Below are 19,969 nucleotides of genomic sequence, written 5' to 3' on the forward strand. Positions count from 1 at the left end.
TGCGAATCTGGGAAAGAGCCATTCGATACGATATAAACCGTGAAAAGCCGAAGGAAGCGAAACGAGTGACCAAACACCGATTCGATTCCTCTTCGATTCTAATTAGCTGCTAGTATCTCTCTGTTTACCTCTTTTGCGCAAGTATCCACGTTCGATTTACCGTCTGCCGATCGTAGACGCGAACAAAGACAAACGGCTCTTCTCTATTTCAATTGGAAGATCGCACTGCGAATAGAATCGAACGAATCGAAATACATAGAGACACCTCGTTCGTGTAGCCACGAAAATACAGCCAAATATTTCCTCTCTTACCCGGAACGACTCGATCGTTTCGCTGACACCGATGAAAATTCCGTCGACACGAGGGTACACCGAGCACGAATCAAATCGTTGAGAACACCGCTAGAGAAGAAAATCAAAACCAGGATATTCCCAGTTTTACGAATATTTCGCTCAGGTCTCGGCAGCGTCAATGTTTCATTTAGTGACGTATAGACAGACGGTTCACCTACGAGTACGTAATTTAAAGGGAATGAAAGGTGGCTGACGTGAGTCTCATCGATGAAATGCATCGTTCGCGATTGTTAAAGGCTCTTTCTCTTCTTTTCTGCAATCGCAAGTGTTACCGGTACACGTTTTGATTTAACGTGTTCGAATTTCACGCGACTGTATGGTTATAGCCCCGCGTTGTCGATAACGATCACTATCAGTGGTTCGATCAATTACGTGGTGCGATAAGGATAGAGATTTCATTTGCAACGTATAAAATGTAGCGTATCGTTTCCGTACGTGCCGATTTTTACTGGTAATAATCGATAAATACTCGAATCGCTTTGGGTTAACGTAATAATTACGAAACAGTTTCACCTTGTTTTATCGGTTTTCGCGAATTTTTAAATTATATCTAGCGTAATAAAAGAACGTGTACTTAAGAGCGATAAGAATCAATTTATGTACTCGAAAGATATCGTTGTTTAACTTTAATTTCATTTTTTTCGCTCCTTATGTTTGACGCCGCGTCGGATAATTTCTGTTAATCGAATATTATGAAACTTGCTTAACAACGACATTTTTCTTTTCTTTCTCTCTCTCTCTCTCTCTCTCTCTCTCTCTCTCTCTCTCTCTCTTTACATTTAATAAGGAACTCTAAACTTGTACACTTAATAACATGGAAAATAGTGAAATCTTATACACATATTATATAATATTTATCTATAATACAATTAATCGTTGCATTAATTAATCTGTATTGGCATACAAGGAAGAGTGCCGATAAATATTATGTATCTGTCGGGCCGTGTGGAAATTTTTCAATAGTTGACCTGATTTCTTCACTTTATGCAACGCGATCCAACTTTATCTCGGATGAAGTAAACACTTATCCGTGAATGCCTCTGTATTCGAACGAGAAGATGATATACATATGTACTAAAATTAAAGCTACGATTATCGTACACGCGGCGATCAATTAACGGCTTATAGAATAATATTAACGCATGTAACGTCGATTAAACATCTATTAATTATAGGTAACGCATAACCGGAATAATAAATTTCGCGTAAACATTTCAAATGGAGTAACTTTGTAAAATGTCAAATGTATATAAAAATTTGTATCATGCGCGAGTTGTATATATATCTATATATATCAGTAACTAATCAATCGTGTGCACTTGTTTGTTGATGCGACAGTTGAAAGCCCTTACAATACGTCCAACATGGCGCTATCCAACAGAAGTAAAGCTATCACAGAAGTCTCCACGAGATTCACGCGTCGATAAATGAACTACTACATTGTATAAAAACGCGTATTAAACAGAAATTTAAAATCAATAACAATGTATCGATTGTAAACACGACTCGACTCAAAATCTATCAAAATGTTTCCATATGTATGGTGTCCATGTTGGTATAAATATTTGAGATATTGTTGGTACTGCTCTGCGCGTAAACTGATCCATCGATTTCATTGTCCACGTCCTCCGAAAAACTCACGAGCACCTGTGGAAGCAAAACTTTAATTAATTTCTCTTTCTCTCTTTCTCTCTCTCTTCTTTCCCTTTTTGTATTGTATCGCAAAAAAGGCAATTGCCGGAAAAAAATCAAAACATAAATTGATTGGTGAATAAAATAATAGACACAGTACGTAGACGCTATAACGTACGTTCGTACATAACCACTATTTCTCAATTTCCTCGTTGTCATGTGAATTATCGTGACATTTATTGGAAGAGAACTTTTGCTGAAAATTTATCGGCTATTCGATGCCGGCAACCTGATTGTGTCAAATGTATCGTAACGAGTAAATTGACAATTACTGCGAATGAGAACCGTGAAAGTTTCACAAGTCTGTGCACGCTGCTCCCAATGAAAATGCTTAAACTTTCGATCGTTGCGTCGATATATCGCTGCGATCGTTTATCGCGTCCTCCGCGTCGAGATATCGCGCGCGAGTGAAGGGGAATAAAACAGGAAGACAAGGGACTGGTATGGAATAGAGGAATCGAGGACAGGACGCTTTCCCTTCCACGAGGAACCATAAAAATCTCGAAAGTCTCGCGGAACGAGCCGAGTCTTCGCGGTTTACATACAAGTTCACCCTGGAGAAGCAAGAACTGCATCCCGGTTTCAACTTTTTTGCGGTTAGAATTTGTCTCGCGTTACCAGTCGCTTCGTGAAACATGACGTCACCATCGGGGGTAACCTGATATCATCGATTCCTTATTTTTGACGATCTTCAACGTTTGAAAATCGCAGCACTAAAATCTGAAGGGACAGCAGTATCTTTTTTTTTTATCTCGAAAAGAATGGAGAAATGTGTATTCATTAAAATCTGGAAAACGTAACTTCTAATGTGTTTTTAGTGCAAGCACGGTATATGTACGCGCAGATAAAAAATGTATATGTATATGTATATATATAATATATATATGTATATGTAAATGCATGTATATGTAAGCGCAGATAAAAAATCAATATACACGACGTGTAAATTATTTAAGAAGCTGAAATATCTCACGATTATATAGAACGTTTTAATTAACGAACAAGTCCTGAATATTCGAACGATCGGTGCATGTAGCGATCTTAATTCAGTTAGTTTTCCAAGACACTATATTAAAGGGCGCTGGGAAATCCCGCTGTTTCGCAAACGCCTTTGGCAATGGTACAATTTCGCCGACTAAATTATGCAGGCGGTGTGTTCCTGACTGTCGAAACGATCGTTGCTCGAGTTCTCGAAACGCGATAAACACGGTCGACGCTTACTTTCCGCGTCGCCAGCAATTAAATTGCCGCCGTTCGGTCGCCTTTGATAGCGTGCGATTCTTCGTTTCCAGACCAGAATGAATTTACCTTGCTGTGGATCTGGTCAATTCTGGTCTCCAAAGAGATTCCTTTTCAATTTCTTCTCTTTACCAAAGGGAGAAATTCGTTTTCAGATGTGAACGCCATCCACGAACATAGAAAAATCGGTTAGAAAAGGAGCCACGTACTTTCAGCGACCACGAACTCTATGTATATTTATCTCTACGATCTCGTCATGTCGAAGATCAGCCTCCTATCTTTCTATCGCTTATAAAACGTCGTTGTAATTATCTCGTATTCAAATTGCATTGTTCGTCCATGAACTTTCCTGTTATTCCGATTATTGTTTAATTCAAGCGATTTCAAGTTGCGTCCTTCTCAATTTACGAAAATAAAGAGAAACTGGTAATTACAGTTAAACTGTATTCCGAAGAAGAATGGGGCAATAATATATGAATAAATAAACGGTTCACACAGAACACTATACAAAATAATGCACGACCCCCTGATTATTAACGATAATAATCTCTCTACGATACCGAATTTATTATTCCAGCGGTTCGTATCGATGGTTGTTTAATTAATATTCTCTCGTTGGATCAACTTCGAGTTGAGTCACACTCCGAGTACCAGTTTCTTTTAGTTATCTCCAGCTGATCGTCGGTTAGGTAACTCTATGAGAAAATTGTTGCAACAAAAAGATCAAAAGTAGTCGCTTCTTTCGCGTGTGAAGCAATTAATTAAGTGGTTCAATGGTCCGAATAGAAAGGTCTTTGAAGAATTGGTGGATCGTGCAACCGGTTGCACAGATAACGATTAATTAAGCCAGAAGGTGTTTGAAATTAGTTATTCAGGGTGAATTTTGGGGTTGGCACCAGGGGCAACCGTTTCAGACTAAGAAGGAGCAGTCTCTCAACCGAGTTAATCTCCAGGGATGAGCTTTGTGTACGGGTAAACATAACCGGATCAACAAATCCCGTCATAGCCACGTATATAGACGGTCCTTGGAATCTTATCTCCATTAAGGAGACAGGACGCTGTGGCGCGAGACGCGGACAAACGATGCGAACGTGATTCCATTGAATGGTGGTACGAGGGCCGTGGAATCTCCGCTTATTCCGGCGCCAACCTCGTAATCGCTCAGCTATGAATTATTTAGGCGTAACGTGGATCCCCAAGCGGCGAGAAAAACTTTAGATCGTTTTTCTCTTGCGAATTCGAGGCGTCAGACGACCGTATGGAATTTGAGCCAGTTTGGCCGTATACCAAAATAAACGCGGCGATGGAATAAAAATTTTTAGTCGAGCAGGTAAAACGAGCTACGAGTTCAATGAAACTCGAAACACAAAAGACCCGGCTGAATAGGCCAGAATAAATTCCTAAATGGCGTTAATCACAGCGAACGCTGGCTATGTCCACGAACTTCCGAGATGTAACTTTTTTAATTAGCGTTCAAATTGCGCTTCCTTTATTAACAGGCGCATGCAAATTCTGGACACTTTGCATGAATTTGCGAGGGAATTTTAAGCAAATATCACTGGCCCTCTAATCGACAGAATCCGACGTCGGGAAACAGACAAAGGTAGACTGCAAATTTTCTTCTTTTTTTTTTCTTTGCCCTTCCTGTATTTCCTCCGTGATACGCGTTCCCAACTTTTAATTATATTTCACGCGGTACACTAACCGCGGTGGTTGCGTAATACCTCGGGAAATGAAAAAGACAATCACGAGTCGAGAACATGTAATTCATCTCGAAGGACGGAAACATTGTTTCGCACGACGTGGAAAGTGAACGTCGATCGATCAGAAGAGTCGATTACACGCCGCTGCTTGCCGTTACTTTCAACACAATTCTTCGCTTAAATGAAAAATTCCTCTGTTGCCACCCGGCGAGAAAAAATGGCCAAAGGTTGATAGAAGCTCGCAGAGGAGCATCGGTGTTGCGGCATTAAAATTCTCCCAGCTCGCGAGGAAGATTAAACGGCTGGAAAGTTGCTTCGTTGCGCGTGAATGAAATTGTTTCTGCGGAGAATAATTAATTATGAATAATTCCGTACGATCTCGGAAACATTGGTATAGTCACCGACTTAAAGGCGTAATAAAATATATCAGAAAATGTATAAACAAGCTTACATTATATGCAGAAGCAAACAATGATACAAGAAAATTGGCTCTTAGCCTGTTAGAAACCACGAAGGAAGGTTGGTGCACGTTGTGCACCAACGTGAGCCGTAAGGCGACAAATCCATTAATATTCCTCAGGCTACGTGGTACGTAAACGAGGATCGTCCTTGATCGAACAGCCTGATGGCAGGCAGCGTGCAGGCTGTGCATCATCTGTTTGAGACAAGACTATTGTATAGTGCGCGCAACATTCTCCCAGTATTTCATCGATACACGTTCGATTCGAAACATCGATAAGCAACTTGTTCCGCGAACTTGAAAGTATTTATCAACTGCTATTCTAGTAATAGAATTCCAAATCGAATTAGTTTAAACGTTGATGCTCCTTTTAATCTTAAGCTCGGGCTTTAACTTTGGTATTAACCTTTATAATTAATGTCGGTATTACCTTTTAGCTGGAAGTGTAATTTAAAACGGCAAAGTAAAACATAATCCTTGAAACACGAAACTATATTTCTCTGGATACGCTTGAAACTTTTATGATACGTACCTGATCCAGCGAACTTTGTGTCAACGTGTAGTCCGTGGCTTTCAGTTCCTCGGCCAACAGTTTCAGTTTGTTAAAGCTGCTGCTCACCAGCATGTCCTGGCTTCGTGGTACCAGCAGACGAGCTGCGCTGGCTTGTCTCGAAGAGACCACAGCCCGCGGGAAATACTTTAGAACGGCTTTCCTTAGATCCGCGGATGAAATCGGTTGTCGGAATCGTAGAAACGCTACGTAACCTTCACCAAATCTATGAACAAAAGTGCAAACGAACAAGACAATAAATCCGAGGCTAATGATTAAATATTCAAAAGACGTTGTTCGAACGAAACGCACATCGATCACCGATACCGAAGATGCCATTGACGGCAACGAGATTGAAATACTCAAGCTTGTCTTTAACAAACAGGAATAAAGGCAAGAAGTAAATGAGACCAAGAGGAATGTACACGGGCGAGATGGAAATAGTCAGGAAAAGCGGCGTAACAAATATTTATTGCACTATGCGCGTTCACCGGCAAGTCCATCTATTTGTATTCATTTATATCGGTATACGTATATCAGCACCGATAAATTATGCCGTGAGAAAGGATAGCTTGCACGTCGACTGTTTCTCTGTACAATAACCGTTTCCGAGTAAGTAAAAAGAGCGAGAATTGCTGGAAGAACTCGATGTGCATCGTAGAACCGATTCGATTCTAATCGTAATTTTCTCAAACAAACAATCTTTTCTTATTACTATTGAGATATGTATAATTTTGTGTACTAGACTAGATTGGCCGCGTAGTAGTGACACAGGTATGTGAATATGAGTGTGTGGAAGTATGTGTGTGCGCGGCGTCTCGAAAACCAGATGAATGTAACTGTAATGAAAGAAAGTGCTGAGACGCGTGCAAATGTATATCGACGAAGATCCTGGAAATCGTTCATTAAATAAATCTAAAACTATTTTAATATGAATTCTAAGTGTAACCTTAGTGTTCCTTTACTTTTATTTCGGCAATTAAGAACCACAATTCTCAACAATTACCATCAGCCATTAGCTCTTATCTTTGAACGTAACTGAAAAGTATGGCGATTAAACGACGATTTGAATACGATAACCATATATAAACTGAATATGATAAAAAAAGTTACAACGTACGAGCAACGATATAGAAGTCGAAAATCTGAACGAAATTTCGGCAAGAAGAAGCTGGTTGCAAACAGAAGTTTATAATGTCCTGCGGTAAGTATATATTACACACGGTATTTCATAGGGGTACGCGAGAATATCCTACTGTTTATGCGATGGGCAAAAAATCCGACGGGGACAGGTTCGTTTCTTGCCATCCGACGTTCTCCGGAGAATGTGGATGGATTACCACACCGGGGAATACTGTATAAACGTGGTGTGCACACGCGCACGCGAGATATCGTAAATTCTTTGGCGCTCGATGGCGCGGCGCAAAGAGAAAATAGGAAGGGGATATAAGAGGGACATTTTCGCCGAGTTACTTCCGGAGGCAAAAGGTGCAGCCAGAGCTAAATATTTATGGCGTGCTACGTTATATTCCGAAAAGGAAGTTAAAGGGCTGGCGTACGCGTTACAAGCGAAACAGGGAGAGGTGGTTGGGGGTTCGTGGCACGGTTGGTAATACGGCGGAGTATCATTGTAACCGAAACGTAATCTCCGACCGGTTTCGTCGAACGGAAATGAAATTTTATGAAATTCCCGGCGGAGGGAATCGAATGCGCGGAAAATGATGGACGAAATTAAAAATCAATTGACCAAAAGAGAGAAGGCGAGAGGGAATGGCAAATAAATTGTCGCGTTACGGATTTTGTCAGAAAGCTATCCGTGAGATGAAACCAACACGAACGATCCATTAGTTGGAACAACATCATTAAAATACGTCGATCGAAATAAATCCTATCCGGATATTCGAACTTGCATATTCGTCCGGAATGATTGAACATTCTGCTGTAACTGTTAATAGTATATTAATGTCGAATGGAACTTTTAAATCTTGTTGTACCATATGTACAGGGACATGAATATGTGAGTAACGAAACGAAAAGCATTATTGGATTAGTGCAAGTATTTATGTGTGTACTTACTTGTGCTTTAAATGCTGTGGCGTCCCTATACATCTGAGACCAGCCTTGGCAAGAATACCGACTCTATTGCACAGATTTTCACACTCTGCTACGCTGTGCGAAGTTAGAATTACGCAACTTTGATTCTTCGTCATATGCCTAATTGTCTTGGCTACCAGATCTTTCGTTGCAGGATCCATTCCACTAAGCATAATTTATATAAGTAGAATTAGACTGGGTAGAATTAGAAGAGAGTAAGATTAGAATAGGTAAATGTAAGGAAAGTAGAATACATAGAATTTATAATGATTATGTTTAATTCTAAAAAATAAGATTATGTATAAAATCGAAATCCCCTGGTAGCCGAAAGGCAAATTGTAATAAACGCATACATTCCACTAAACATAGAGAAGTAAGGAAATAAGTGGGATATTAATTTTGTGCTTATTAAAAAGGTGCTCTTAATAAACCGTTTTACGAAATACCTCGTTGGTTCGTCCATAAGAACTACGGGCACCGGAGCCATTACGCTCAGGGCAGTACATAGTTTCCTTTTATTACCTCCGCTGAGACTGCTCACTCTCTTGTGCGCGTATTTCAGAAGATCGAGTCTCTTCAGCGCTGACTCGACCGCCTGAAACAAACAATTTTTCACGGGATAATATTAAATTCCTGCAAAAGGGAGTGGCTTAAAAAAGGTTCTTAAAAGAGCAAGTTCTAAAATTCATCCGCGTGGAATTATTTGTCTTAAAACAAGGTGGAAAAAAGGCAGGAACACGTTGAATTTTCACCTGCTTGCCTCTGTATCGTCTTTACGCTATCAGCCGGAAGTTCGAACGGAAAATAATTAAAAACAAGATCCTTGCGCCAGCGAAGTGACGATGGAAGTTATTCAAAGGTCTCCGAGAAAATTCAGAGTGCGAGAATTGGCCGAGAGTTTGAACATAAATCAACCCTTACCTTGGGAACGTTGCTCAACCCACAAACTTCCCCGTGAATCGTTAGACACTGATGCGGACTAAGAAAACCATCCAAACCGTCGCTCTGAGGACAATAACCGATTTCACCGTTGCACAATGGTCCTGAACCGATTTCCTTGCCTCTCAGTATTATTCTGCCTGCTGTCGGTATAATCTCCGTTGTTAACATGCGAAAAGTGGTACTTTTCCCGGCACCATTCGTTCCCAAAAGACCAAAGCACTTCCCTGCTTGCACTCCAATGCTTAAGTTTTGAACGGCTACATTCGTACCATAAACACTTCTATACTCCTTGCGAAGTTTCACTGTCTGCAAGATATCGTCTGACATGCCACCCTCCACCCTCATTCTTTCCTTCGACACGTCGTCGTCCTCTTGAAACGTTTCGTACGGGCACCTCTGTCTATTCCAATTGGGAAGAAATCGGCACTCGATCATTAAATTCAAAGAGAAAAGAACGGCACCAACGACAGTCAGGAAAACATAATGAAGACCCAATAACTCCCAACCTAAGGGTGACTGATAAGTATCCATATGGAATTTTTCTAATAATTGCGCCGTGATATCATTCCGTGATATTTGTACTAGAGCATCACCCAGTACATATTGGGGAAAGATGAGTAAGACGTAGTGCAGGATATCTCGTACATCTTCTGTAGTTTTCGTTTTCCCTAGAATGTCGAGTACCAAAATAGTGGCCAGGGAAGCTACGCCTATAAACGTGTTGATGCAAAACAGGACCATGTTCGACATGCTTGAATCGTCGAAGGCTTTTTCAGTTAAATGTGAAAATGGTAACGCTGCCCACCTACAATTTAATAAATTCGATTAATCAAAATTGAATGAACACAGCAGTAAATTGTATACGATACAAACTTACGCAAAGAGGAACAATAATAAACAAATGCCAGGCAAATTGTCCCTAGCAACGTACGCAGGAAGTCCGAAAATTTCGAAAACCACGACAGCCAAAGCAATGGAGCAGCCAAACACCTAAAAGATTCGAATTCAAATTCCCTTACAATTTTTCTTCTTCTCATTCTCACGAATGTTTCGTTGATCACTCACGAAGAAATCCCAAATTAATACGGTGATCCAGTAAGTGACAGGATGAACGCCAGCAAGAAACAGGATTCTCTTTTCTTCCGATAATCTTTCCCTCACCAATTCTTTCGACCCTTGAGCAGCTACCAAATTGAACGCGAGCAAAAGTACGAGCGCCACGCCAACGTCAGCCACATGCTGCAATCTGAATCGACGTAAATTTTGTACGTTTCGGATCGTTAATATTGAATTAGTTCAGGCGAGAAACGCAACGCAAAATCGTTAAGGAGATTAACAGACAGAAATAGGATTCGAATAATGAAAGCCACGAAATCCGGTTGAAATGTTCAGCGACGCGATTGTATAGGCGCCAGGAGTTAATTAAAAGTAAACGCAACACGCGCAATTTTATTATGCACATTTTCCGCTTCATTTTACCAACATGGTAAGATCAGCGTGGCATGCTAATCTTTTGACCTTAATTGCGTTTGGTTTATCAAAATATAACAGTAAGTGAGAATACGAGTGTTATTTCTTTTTTTTTTTCATTAATATATGGAAATTGGAACTTACAATGTGGTTCGGTTCAGTTGATCGCTGGATAGCTTTAAGGGATGATTCAAGGTTGTTAGACGACCTTGAACACCTGATGCTCTTAAGATTGCCTCGTTCAATGCGCTTAAATAAGATGGTAATGCATGGTGACCTTTATTGTTGTACCATACAACAAAGAGTGGTTCGTCGTTAGAATGGAACAATGACCATCCTCCATATCTGCGAAATATCATAATTAATCAAATTTCAATTCATAAAATTAAATTCTTCGATAGTGAATTTATTTTTCTTTCTGCGGTACCTCTTCTCTATGTATTCTTGATGAGTCGACACTATCCAATCTAGAGTGGGCCTGCCAGGTAATACTTGTAAAAGACCTTCAACGGCTTGGGACACGCCGTGGCAAACCTGTTGACCGTCCTGACATTTACAAGTACCAGTGTCCTAATGAAACAAAAAATATTTGCCGTTGAAGTTTAAATATTCACTTTGCCAGTATACACATGTTTTTAGCGTAATTCTGTAAAGGTCATACATTAGGCAATGTTTGCCATGCGCCAGCATAGTCATCCCCGAATCGATCGTGAAGCTGAAGTGATACGTGTTGCAAAAACGAATCGTCACCGTTATCGATGCTAGGAATAAATTTCACGGTTAATATTAACTCTACGTATCAGCAAGCACTTTGCATACCTGTAGAAATAGGTCGGATGTGTGTCATATAATTTCGGCGTAAGAACCAGCGGTGGTTCATCCTCTGATGGAGGCCTGATCAAAGAGAATCCCATAGCAACCGCAACGAACATGGTTGGCAAGAGAAGACCGGCTAAGAATGTCAACCAATCCTTTCTGAAGTGCCATATTCGTTTCTTCAGCAGAGCTTTGATTTGTCTAATAGGGGAGGGATTCAAGGATGGTTCGATGTCAATTAGATCAACGTTTTTGGATACCGTAGGACCTGTTACGAATTAAATTTAAAAATTAAACTAACAAAATTAACTAATTAGCAAATATCAATAAAAAATATCATCCTATACTTGACATCGTCTCACGTACCAACGTTACCTATATTAATAACGCTATCTTGAATAGGTGTTATAATGGAAGAACCGCTCTCTGCCCTAGAACACAGATCTAGAAAAACCCTTTCCAATGTATCACATTCCAAGGAAAAGTGGGAGTAACCCAGATTTTTGCAACTGTCTTCCAAAATCTTCGCAGCTTGCGCGATACTGAAATATAATTTATTTCTAAAATCTAATAACAGATAGCATCGACCGATAAAGTTTCGAACAATCAACCTACTTATTATTTAAACCATTCTTCCCCTGGAAAGGCAACGTGACGACCACCTCTGTACTAGAAACTTCATTGGTCACCGCATTAGGCACCACTTCTTCGATCACGCTCTTTAAAGCTTCCACCTTTCTTCTTTCGATCGAATTAACATTTTCTTCACGATCGGCAGAAGGGAACGTTACGAGAAGTCTGTATCCACGACCGTGCATCATTTTCAGGGATAACGGAGATCCCGTGCAAAGTATCTTTCCCTTATGCATCACGACGACGGTGTCACTGAGTATGTCAGCTTCGTCCAGATGATGAGTCGATAGAATGACGGTTCTGCCGATCCTGTGTTGATCGATTAGACGCCAGATCCTACGTCTCGCGGCTGGATCCACTCCGGCGCCTGGTTCATCGAGGATCACCAGCTTCGGTGAGCCTAGAAATGCTAAAGCCACGCAAAGCCGTCTCTTTGTGCCGCCAGAGAGCCGGTATACTGGTTCGTGCTCTTGTCTGCCTAGTTCCAAAGAGGTCAACATTCTACGAGAACACATGGCTTGATAACAACAGTTGAAATCCAAGGAGATTAAAGATAATCGAAACGGAAAAGGAGTTTGCATCTCGAAGGAGTCGACGGTGAATGAGGATTTATTAATAATGTATATACTAACTCGTTCACGCTTCGTTGCATATCTACATCGTCAGGATGTTTTAGTTTCGCATAAAACATTAAATGTTCTCTGGGTGTCAAAGTACCGATAAGTACGTTATCTTGAGGGCAGACCCCTATGTCGGGCTTGCAACCCTCTTCACCGTTCAAACAGATCTCACCCGTGGTCGGAGCCAGCATCCCCGTCAGCATCTTACTGAAAAGAAAGTACATCCTTGAATAACGAGAATGAATTCAAATACCCGCCGCTTACGAATGAAATTATCAAAATCCCTTTAATCGATGTTAAAGAAGATGAAGCAGAAAAGATTTTTGTTAGAAGAAATCGTGTTATTCACGTACATAATGGTGGTTTTTCCAGCGCCATTTCTTCCAAGGAGGCTCGTCACCTCACCCTCATTCAGTTTCAAATTAAAGTCATCCACTGCTAAGACCTCACCCTGGTCTGTGTTGTAGATCTTCTTGACATTTTCAAATCTTACTCCTGTTTGTTTCTCGCTGACTGTCAAGTTACTCGCGTCGCTCTCTTCGTCTGTATTCCATGCAATATAAAGAACACGTATTTTTAATAGGAATCGACAATGATTTCTTAAGCAAGCACTCTTATCATTTATACAGCTTTACCTAATCCTAGGAAAAGCAGATTAAAATATTCATCGAATAAAGCAGATGCTTCCCACAAAATATAACTTTTCTCTCGGCTTCTTCAGATTTCTATTATTTAAAAAAAAAAAAAAAGAAAAAGAAAACAAATCATATTACCTATTGTGAATAGAAGCGAATTCTCTAACTCATGCATCGCATGCAGTATCAGCATGCAATCTATACGTCAGTCACCGAAGAAGTATATACAGAAACGCGAAACTTGTACAAGACGCGAATATCTGATATCGTTGCATAGTCGGACGGTTTGCGTGGAACTCAAGCAAACATGTGCATAGGTAAACTATCAAGAAGAATTCCTACCGAAACACCCGTTCCATGATGCATCCGAACTGCAACATTGAATAGATTAAGCATTCACGTGTGAATTCCCACTCTCATGGAAGTAGCAACAAACATTTGCATATTCAGTGCAAACCAAATATTCGAATAGCTCTTTCCCGTGCAAATTTTACGAAATAGACGGATGGTACCGCGTTTATGCAGATTAGATTACGTTTCACCTTTAGTGTTCTCGCGATATCAAACGATTTAGTAATTTTCCCAAATATCCGTATCGAGCGAATATTCTCGAGTGGGATAAAAAAGTATGCAAGAATAAGACAAAGCCATGAGATAAATGACAATTGAAATATACACAACTGAATATTTGAATAATGCGAACGAAGCTCGAGTGGAATGTAAGAGCACAACGTAACATAGCAAAAGCGAGAAAGAAAAAGAAAAGCTGAAATATCGTGCAAGAGCGAAAGAGCGAGCAAGTGCGATACCTTGGTAAGTGGCTGAAGGGTGGAGAACGTCGTTAGTGAAATAGAGGTTGTTGACGAAGGCGAGGTAACTTGGTCTGCCATAGAGAGAACGTTTATCGGCCCACCATAAGCTACGGGACCTCAAATCGTGAAAGCCCCTGCCTGGAAAATTATTCGCCAATGCTCGTCCGTTTCCAGAAACTCACCAGGTCATCGAACTTCTCTCGGAGACACGCACCGTCTTTTCTTTTCTTTGCGAATGTTTACCGCATCTCGAGACCGCCCTCCTGGCGTTTCTCTTTGCAGCATCAGTGGCGATTATATGGGGGAGGAGGGAAGGTTTTGGTGAAATCTGTGCGCAAATTTGCGACGATGCGAACGAGAGGTGCGTGTAAACGTGTAGAATTCGTAACAATGTTCTTTTCGTCGTTTCATTGTGAACACATGGAGGATGTCACTAAAGAAACGAAGTAGTATCGTGAATGTTGAATAGATATTTTCAAAAATATTCTATTATATCTAATAACATCGAATAATATTATAACGATGTTATGTTTAACCTTAATGATACCATCCTTGTGTTCTTTTTCCATGTTTTCTTCTTCTATGTTTAGTAATGGTTATAGACAATAGAGTAATAAATAAAAGGGGTACACAGACAGGATACATAGAAATATTCAATAAATTCGCGACATTGCATGCACCAGAGATCCCAAGTGGTCTCTCGAAATCTTCGGAACAAATATCATGTTAGAAAGTTATTTGGATAACATTGTTGTGTGTAGTTGTATAGATCCAACGAATTTTTCAATGCGATGAAAAAAAAAGGAAATAAATAAATGTAAGAAAGTAGAACAAGTTGTAGTAAACTCTAAGCTGGTGACACCTCCACCGAACGATGAAAGATCGATTCTACAAAGTTCTAAAAGTTCACGCGAGTTCTGTTTAGAGAGGCGAAGAAGTTTAACAAGTTTCTACCTGAATTCGTATATCTGGCGACGAGATAACCGATTAAGGCATAAAGGCAGCCGTCGAAGGCGATCATTAGGAGCACCCAACCCAAAGACATCGAATCGCCGGGACTAGATTCCTCCCACATCGCGCTCCAAGTTAGTCCGATGCCTTGAACTTCCTTCCTGGCCGCGTACAAGCAACCGTAACAAAAGCTGGTCGACATGCTGAGACACTAAGGAGAAAGGCGTTGATAAATCGTTCTCTTTGCTCGCAGAATGTGCACGGCATTAACATAATTTTATAGGAAATGGTGGTTTTATCGTGAAACCTAACACGGATGCATCGTTCGAACGTGTTATTTGTCACGGAAATGCTATTGCTACGCTAGGTGGTGATAACTTACGATGAGAAGCTTATACCCGAGACCAATAACGGCCTCCATAGCAATGACAATGACGTATGGCATGAATGTCAGCAAGAACATAACCACGGTAGTGATCGCGGCCAGACTCGCTGAGCTGCACATCGTTGAAATCATGTAACTGAAAATTTGTTTTAGTAGAATAAAGTACGTTGATGATCAATTAATTTGATAAAACTTACCAGAAGGTTACGATAGAGAACGCGTAATCGATCATCATGATTAAAATTAAAGAAGCATCAGATTTTGGTAAAATTTTTCCGGCAAGCAGAACTGTTGCGATAGAGAACAACACGATTAAGAGTTCTATAAATGTCGTAATGAACCAGGCGACAGTGTTTCTCCAAGGTTTCAATCCCATTACGCTCATTACCTAGAAACGGAACTATGGAATTAACTAATGCCATTAGTTGACTGAAATGTTAATGTTGTGATATTTCCCCTGTTACCATTGCATTTTGAGATTCCCTTTCCCACACAACATGCCTGACAGCTGCTCCAACACACATCATTAGCGCAAAAAAGAAACAAACTTGAATACCTTGAGACTCGTAGAGAGTTGTTTGAAAACTACGTGATACATAAAATGATTATAATTATTATTAAAATTGAATTAATTAGATTAATTAAAACGTAAGTATAAAAGAAGGACAAGAGATTATACACACGGTACGTCTTTCCAACAAGGATATGGCATCTGTTGCGTCATAGTTTTCCAATCTTGATCTTTCTGAGTTTTCGTTCTTATAATTGCTCGATCGATAGAGTCCTGGAGCTGTACGAATCCTCTCATATATCTCAGGTGTTCTATAAAACTGCTCTCCGGACCAGGAATCCAAAATTGATTTTTTAATCTCTTCGTGGACTGCACGTAGTCCACATCCATTCGAATTTTGTACACTATATTATCGGGCAATTCATGCTGCAAAGATCTGCTAGATCTCTTTGGGGCTTTATCCAAAAAGACAACACCGGCTAAAAATTCTCGCGTTTCCATCAGAACCCGTGCTTTCGCTTCCATTTCCTCCTCGGACCGAAATCCTCTTATTCGATCTACGAGCACGCACTCCAATAAATCATTCAACATACCAACCATCGTTATCAAACGTTTGGATTTCTTAAGTCGCCACGAAACCTCGCTGAGATCCATATCGGTGAAATCCCCTGGAAGAGGATGAAACATTTTAGAAAAGGCACGTTCGCGTCTTTGTTTTGCAAAAGATGGAGTGAGCCGATCTATTCTATTAAAGAAATCTGAATAATCCAAGAATACATAGTTGTTTGTTTTACCTTTTCCTAGGACAACTTACCGCCTTCGAAATTGCTTCCACCAAATGATCTAATGGCGATTTTTATAACATCCGAGGACATTATGTCTCGAAGCTCCCTTAAACTGTCGCTCATTTCGGTAAGATTCGCCAATGAGATTAAAGTTTTCTCGAAACTGTTTATCAATACGCCGAAGTGTTCCATTTCCACGAATGTTTTATTTGCTAATGTCATTACATTGTTGATTACTGTGGTATTGGGAGCATAAAGTATTTTACCACGTAGTAAAGGTTTCACGTAAGACCATATAATTTTCCCGCCTCCCATGGCCACAACACCTTTGTAGGTGTTTCTGCAAAATTCAGCTGAACAGAACAAAATTCGAAATTTCGATGTTTTAATTTGTAATTTTCAATTTCCAGGTTCGAAAGTGCAAAAGTTCAGAGGTACAAATTTTCAGTTAACTGATGAAAAATTTCAAATTGAAAATTAATATCTGTCGTTTGATCGATTACACATACTGGGTAAAGAATCGAGCTCAGCCTTATCGAAATCTTTGCTATTATCCTCGATCTTCGAGATGATTTTGTACAAATCACCGTTATCAGAGACCATCGGTTGCCCGCACAGCATCTCGCTAGAATCCTGAAGGAACTTGGAAGCTACGAAATGCATTTGAATATTTATTAAATACGCAAATTGCGTTAATTTAATTCCAAAATTTTGCATAACTTACTGGAGACTGTCTGATCCGGTTCTTGCGCATCTGTTTCCAAGGCTTGCGCCGTTGGCATTCGAGAGGAAAGTTTGTCTTTGAAGAATGGCAATAACTCTGCGGCCACTCCAAGATTATTCAGTACCATTTTTCCCTCTGTTTCCGTCAAATTTGCGTTGGCCAATATATTTTTCACGTTCGCGCTCATAAGCTAAAATAACGAACTAGATTAAACTCGAAATTTTTTACCGTCAATGTTTATTCATACGATTATACTCACAGTCTTAAAAATATAATCGAAATTTAAATTTTTAATCAACGTTATGGTCACGTTTTGTGTCTGCGAATCCTCGAACTGGCAGATAGCGGAGCTGACTTCTTCGGCGGTGATTCGACTGCTATTAAAATTCAACATTTCACTGAGTTTCGTCGGGGAGCAAATGATTTCCTTCAAACTGAGAGCTCTTCTTTCTTTCATGAAAACAGAAATCATATCTATCTTTGCTTGGCTCAGCATCAACGCTACGTTATTGGAAATTCCGATCTTATCCACCAAATATGACTTTACCACATCCCAGTTGTCGAACATATCTCTGATAACGTCTGAAAATAAAAATATCGTCGCACCACCGAATCGAACGTCACAAGGCATTTCTTTCGAGAGGAAACACGTAATGAGATCATACATTTCATATCGAGCAACCCTAAATTCTTGAAGATATCCATCGACTGAAACGCCACGATTATTCGATAAACGTCGTCCATCACGTATTGATCCTCGATGAACGGCTTAATATCTTCCGCTATTTCCTTCATTCTAAAAAAAAAAAAGGAAACGACATAACAGAATCTTTATACGATGTCGGATTAAAAGTGAACGTCAATATTCGAAAACTGAAGCAAGTTTCAAACAACTTCGGTCACTCGATGTCTCGCGTCCAATCTCATTTCTACGAACAAGACATTCTTACCCATCGAAAAGCTTGTCCACCGTCTTATCCTTCAGGATATTAACCACCCCGTCGACGATATCAGGAACTCCTAAGACGCTCGAGACATCCTGGAAGTCTATTTTACTGGCGACGTCGAGCAGATTGCCGCTCTCTCCGATAACGATGGACAAGTGCCTCAGGATCTCCTTCAGCCACGTTAAATTCCACGTGGCGTCCATTTGCCATTGTTTCAGCTCGCGATAGATCCGATCTAGATCCAGACTTACGGACAATCGATCGGCGATCTCCATCAACGTGTGGTAACCTAACGCTTTTTGATCATACTGGAACACTTTTCCTGCTTTCTTTGAGCTCAGATAGTTGTACAAAACCGTCCGATTCCGACATTCTAACTTAGTCTTACAAAGAGACCCGTTTCTGTCGTTCAGCAACGCGTTCACGTTAATCATCGCCCCTGGCAAAAACGCCTCTACGTCATCGACGTCCGACGCCTTTACCACGTCGCGCACGGGCTTCCAGATCGGAACGTACTTCTCCGCCATTTTGGACAACGTTTCGATGTTCTTGTGATTCCGGCCCGTGTCCAGGATGAACACGTTCTTCTGCAGGGAGTCCAACACACCGAGAACCATGGTCACATACCTTAAATGAAACTTGTTTTTATTATCACGTCGTGTAAAAAGAACGATCGATGCGTAAGACACTTGTCAATTAATCTAAGGGATACAGATATATCTCGAATGCTTACAGTCCGGGTCTAGAATAAGCGGGACGTCCTACGAATCTATGAAAACACTCGTTGATCTTGTCGCTGTAAGTCTTGTTTTGAAAATTCACTAGAATCTCAGCGATGTGGTAGAATGTGCCTTCCAAAGTTGTCAGAAATTCGTTTCTATTTCGTTTGACGTTTAGATACTCATAATTCTTTATCTAGTAGGAGAAATTTCAAATTATATGGATATGTTTGAAATTAATTAGTTGAATCGTGATCGTAGAGTTATAAATAAAATAAAGCATTACCATACTAGCAGTTTTATTCCAATAGAAATCATGCATTAATATATCGTGAATCTGCGATATGTTCAATTGAGTCAACTGACATAAGAGTTTCGCGTAGAGCTGATGGTTCAGCAGCTGAGAATTCAGAATTTCAAGGGGGAACGTGACGCACCAGGAGCAGTCTCTGAAAGAAAGTTTCCTAATAAGCGGCTGCAGCGTTATAAACAAATTCCGCAAATGCTAACAAGGAACCGTAGCTTACTCGGTATTCCCAGCGGAATTTAAAATGTTCCTAGCGGTCGTGAAGAGCTTTTTCACCACCAAGTGAGCGAGCGCTTTCAGGTCCTGAAGGACAATTTTCTTCGTAAAATCCCTGACGCTTAGATAAACGACAATTTCATTGAAATTTTAGCACTTACCTCCTTTTTATAAAGCGTCAAAAAATCCTCGAAGGTGCCTTCCTTGAAGGAAATCCACCATGCTGGAACCTTTGGGTCCTTGAAACCTTCCGAAGCAGTTCGAATTATCGTCGATTCGATATGTTGCAATTTTTCCAAAAGATAAATCTCGTCGTAGTTTCCCGACCAATTTCTTGCTATTCGACCTTCCTGTAAACGTCCGCAAGTTTTAACAACGTCACACGGCTAGCAACGTCATCATCA

The 19,969-nt window shown here is 40.3% G+C and overlaps 1 protein-coding gene across 3 annotated transcripts in view; it reads right to left on the reverse strand.

Annotated features, from left to right (window-relative positions):
- Positions 1-1,092: 1,092 nt before the first annotated feature.
- Positions 1,093-19,969, reverse strand: part of ldd (lipid droplet defective) — a 29,436-nt gene continuing 10,559 nt past the window's right edge. For 2 of the 3 annotated variants that reach the window (XM_069115627.1, XM_069115628.1), the window contains exons 20-50: positions 19,727-19,915; positions 19,570-19,652; positions 19,329-19,491; positions 19,057-19,238; positions 18,327-18,950; positions 18,042-18,172; positions 17,636-17,958; positions 17,377-17,566; positions 17,162-17,302; positions 16,682-17,005; positions 16,040-16,535; positions 15,821-15,941; positions 15,554-15,744; positions 15,354-15,492; positions 14,975-15,182; positions 14,018-14,158; positions 12,927-13,116; positions 12,586-12,780; positions 11,936-12,454; positions 11,687-11,862; positions 11,324-11,588; positions 11,166-11,265; positions 10,932-11,074; positions 10,649-10,849; positions 10,100-10,280; positions 9,912-10,024; positions 9,014-9,839; positions 8,539-8,687; positions 8,075-8,257; positions 5,981-6,224; positions 1,093-2,001 (exon numbers count right to left, since the gene is read on the reverse strand). In XM_069115627.1, coding sequence (XP_068971728.1) covers positions 1,876-2,001; positions 5,981-6,224; positions 8,075-8,257; positions 8,539-8,687; positions 9,014-9,839; positions 9,912-10,024; positions 10,100-10,280; positions 10,649-10,849; positions 10,932-11,074; positions 11,166-11,265; positions 11,324-11,588; positions 11,687-11,862; positions 11,936-12,454; positions 12,586-12,780; positions 12,927-13,116; positions 14,018-14,158; positions 14,975-15,182; positions 15,354-15,492; positions 15,554-15,744; positions 15,821-15,941; positions 16,040-16,535; positions 16,682-17,005; positions 17,162-17,302; positions 17,377-17,566; positions 17,636-17,958; positions 18,042-18,172; positions 18,327-18,950; positions 19,057-19,238; positions 19,329-19,491; positions 19,570-19,652; positions 19,727-19,915 — 7,257 coding nt within the window. In that variant the 3' untranslated portion in view covers positions 1,093-1,875. The remainder of the gene's footprint in view (positions 2,002-5,980; positions 6,225-8,074; positions 8,258-8,538; positions 8,688-9,013; positions 9,840-9,911; positions 10,025-10,099; positions 10,281-10,648; positions 10,850-10,931; positions 11,075-11,165; positions 11,266-11,323; positions 11,589-11,686; positions 11,863-11,935; positions 12,455-12,585; positions 12,781-12,926; positions 13,117-14,017; positions 14,159-14,974; positions 15,183-15,353; positions 15,493-15,553; positions 15,745-15,820; positions 15,942-16,039; positions 16,536-16,681; positions 17,006-17,161; positions 17,303-17,376; positions 17,567-17,635; positions 17,959-18,041; positions 18,173-18,326; positions 18,951-19,056; positions 19,239-19,328; positions 19,492-19,569; positions 19,653-19,726; positions 19,916-19,969) is intronic. The other variant, XM_069115629.1, reaches the window with a different exon arrangement.

The sequence above is a fragment of the Bombus flavifrons genome, chromosome 6, assembly GCF_040668555.2.
Source record: "Bombus flavifrons isolate JBK064 chromosome 6, iyBomFlav1_principal, whole genome shotgun sequence".
Classification (NCBI taxonomy): Eukaryota; Metazoa; Arthropoda; class Insecta; order Hymenoptera; family Apidae; genus Bombus; species Bombus flavifrons.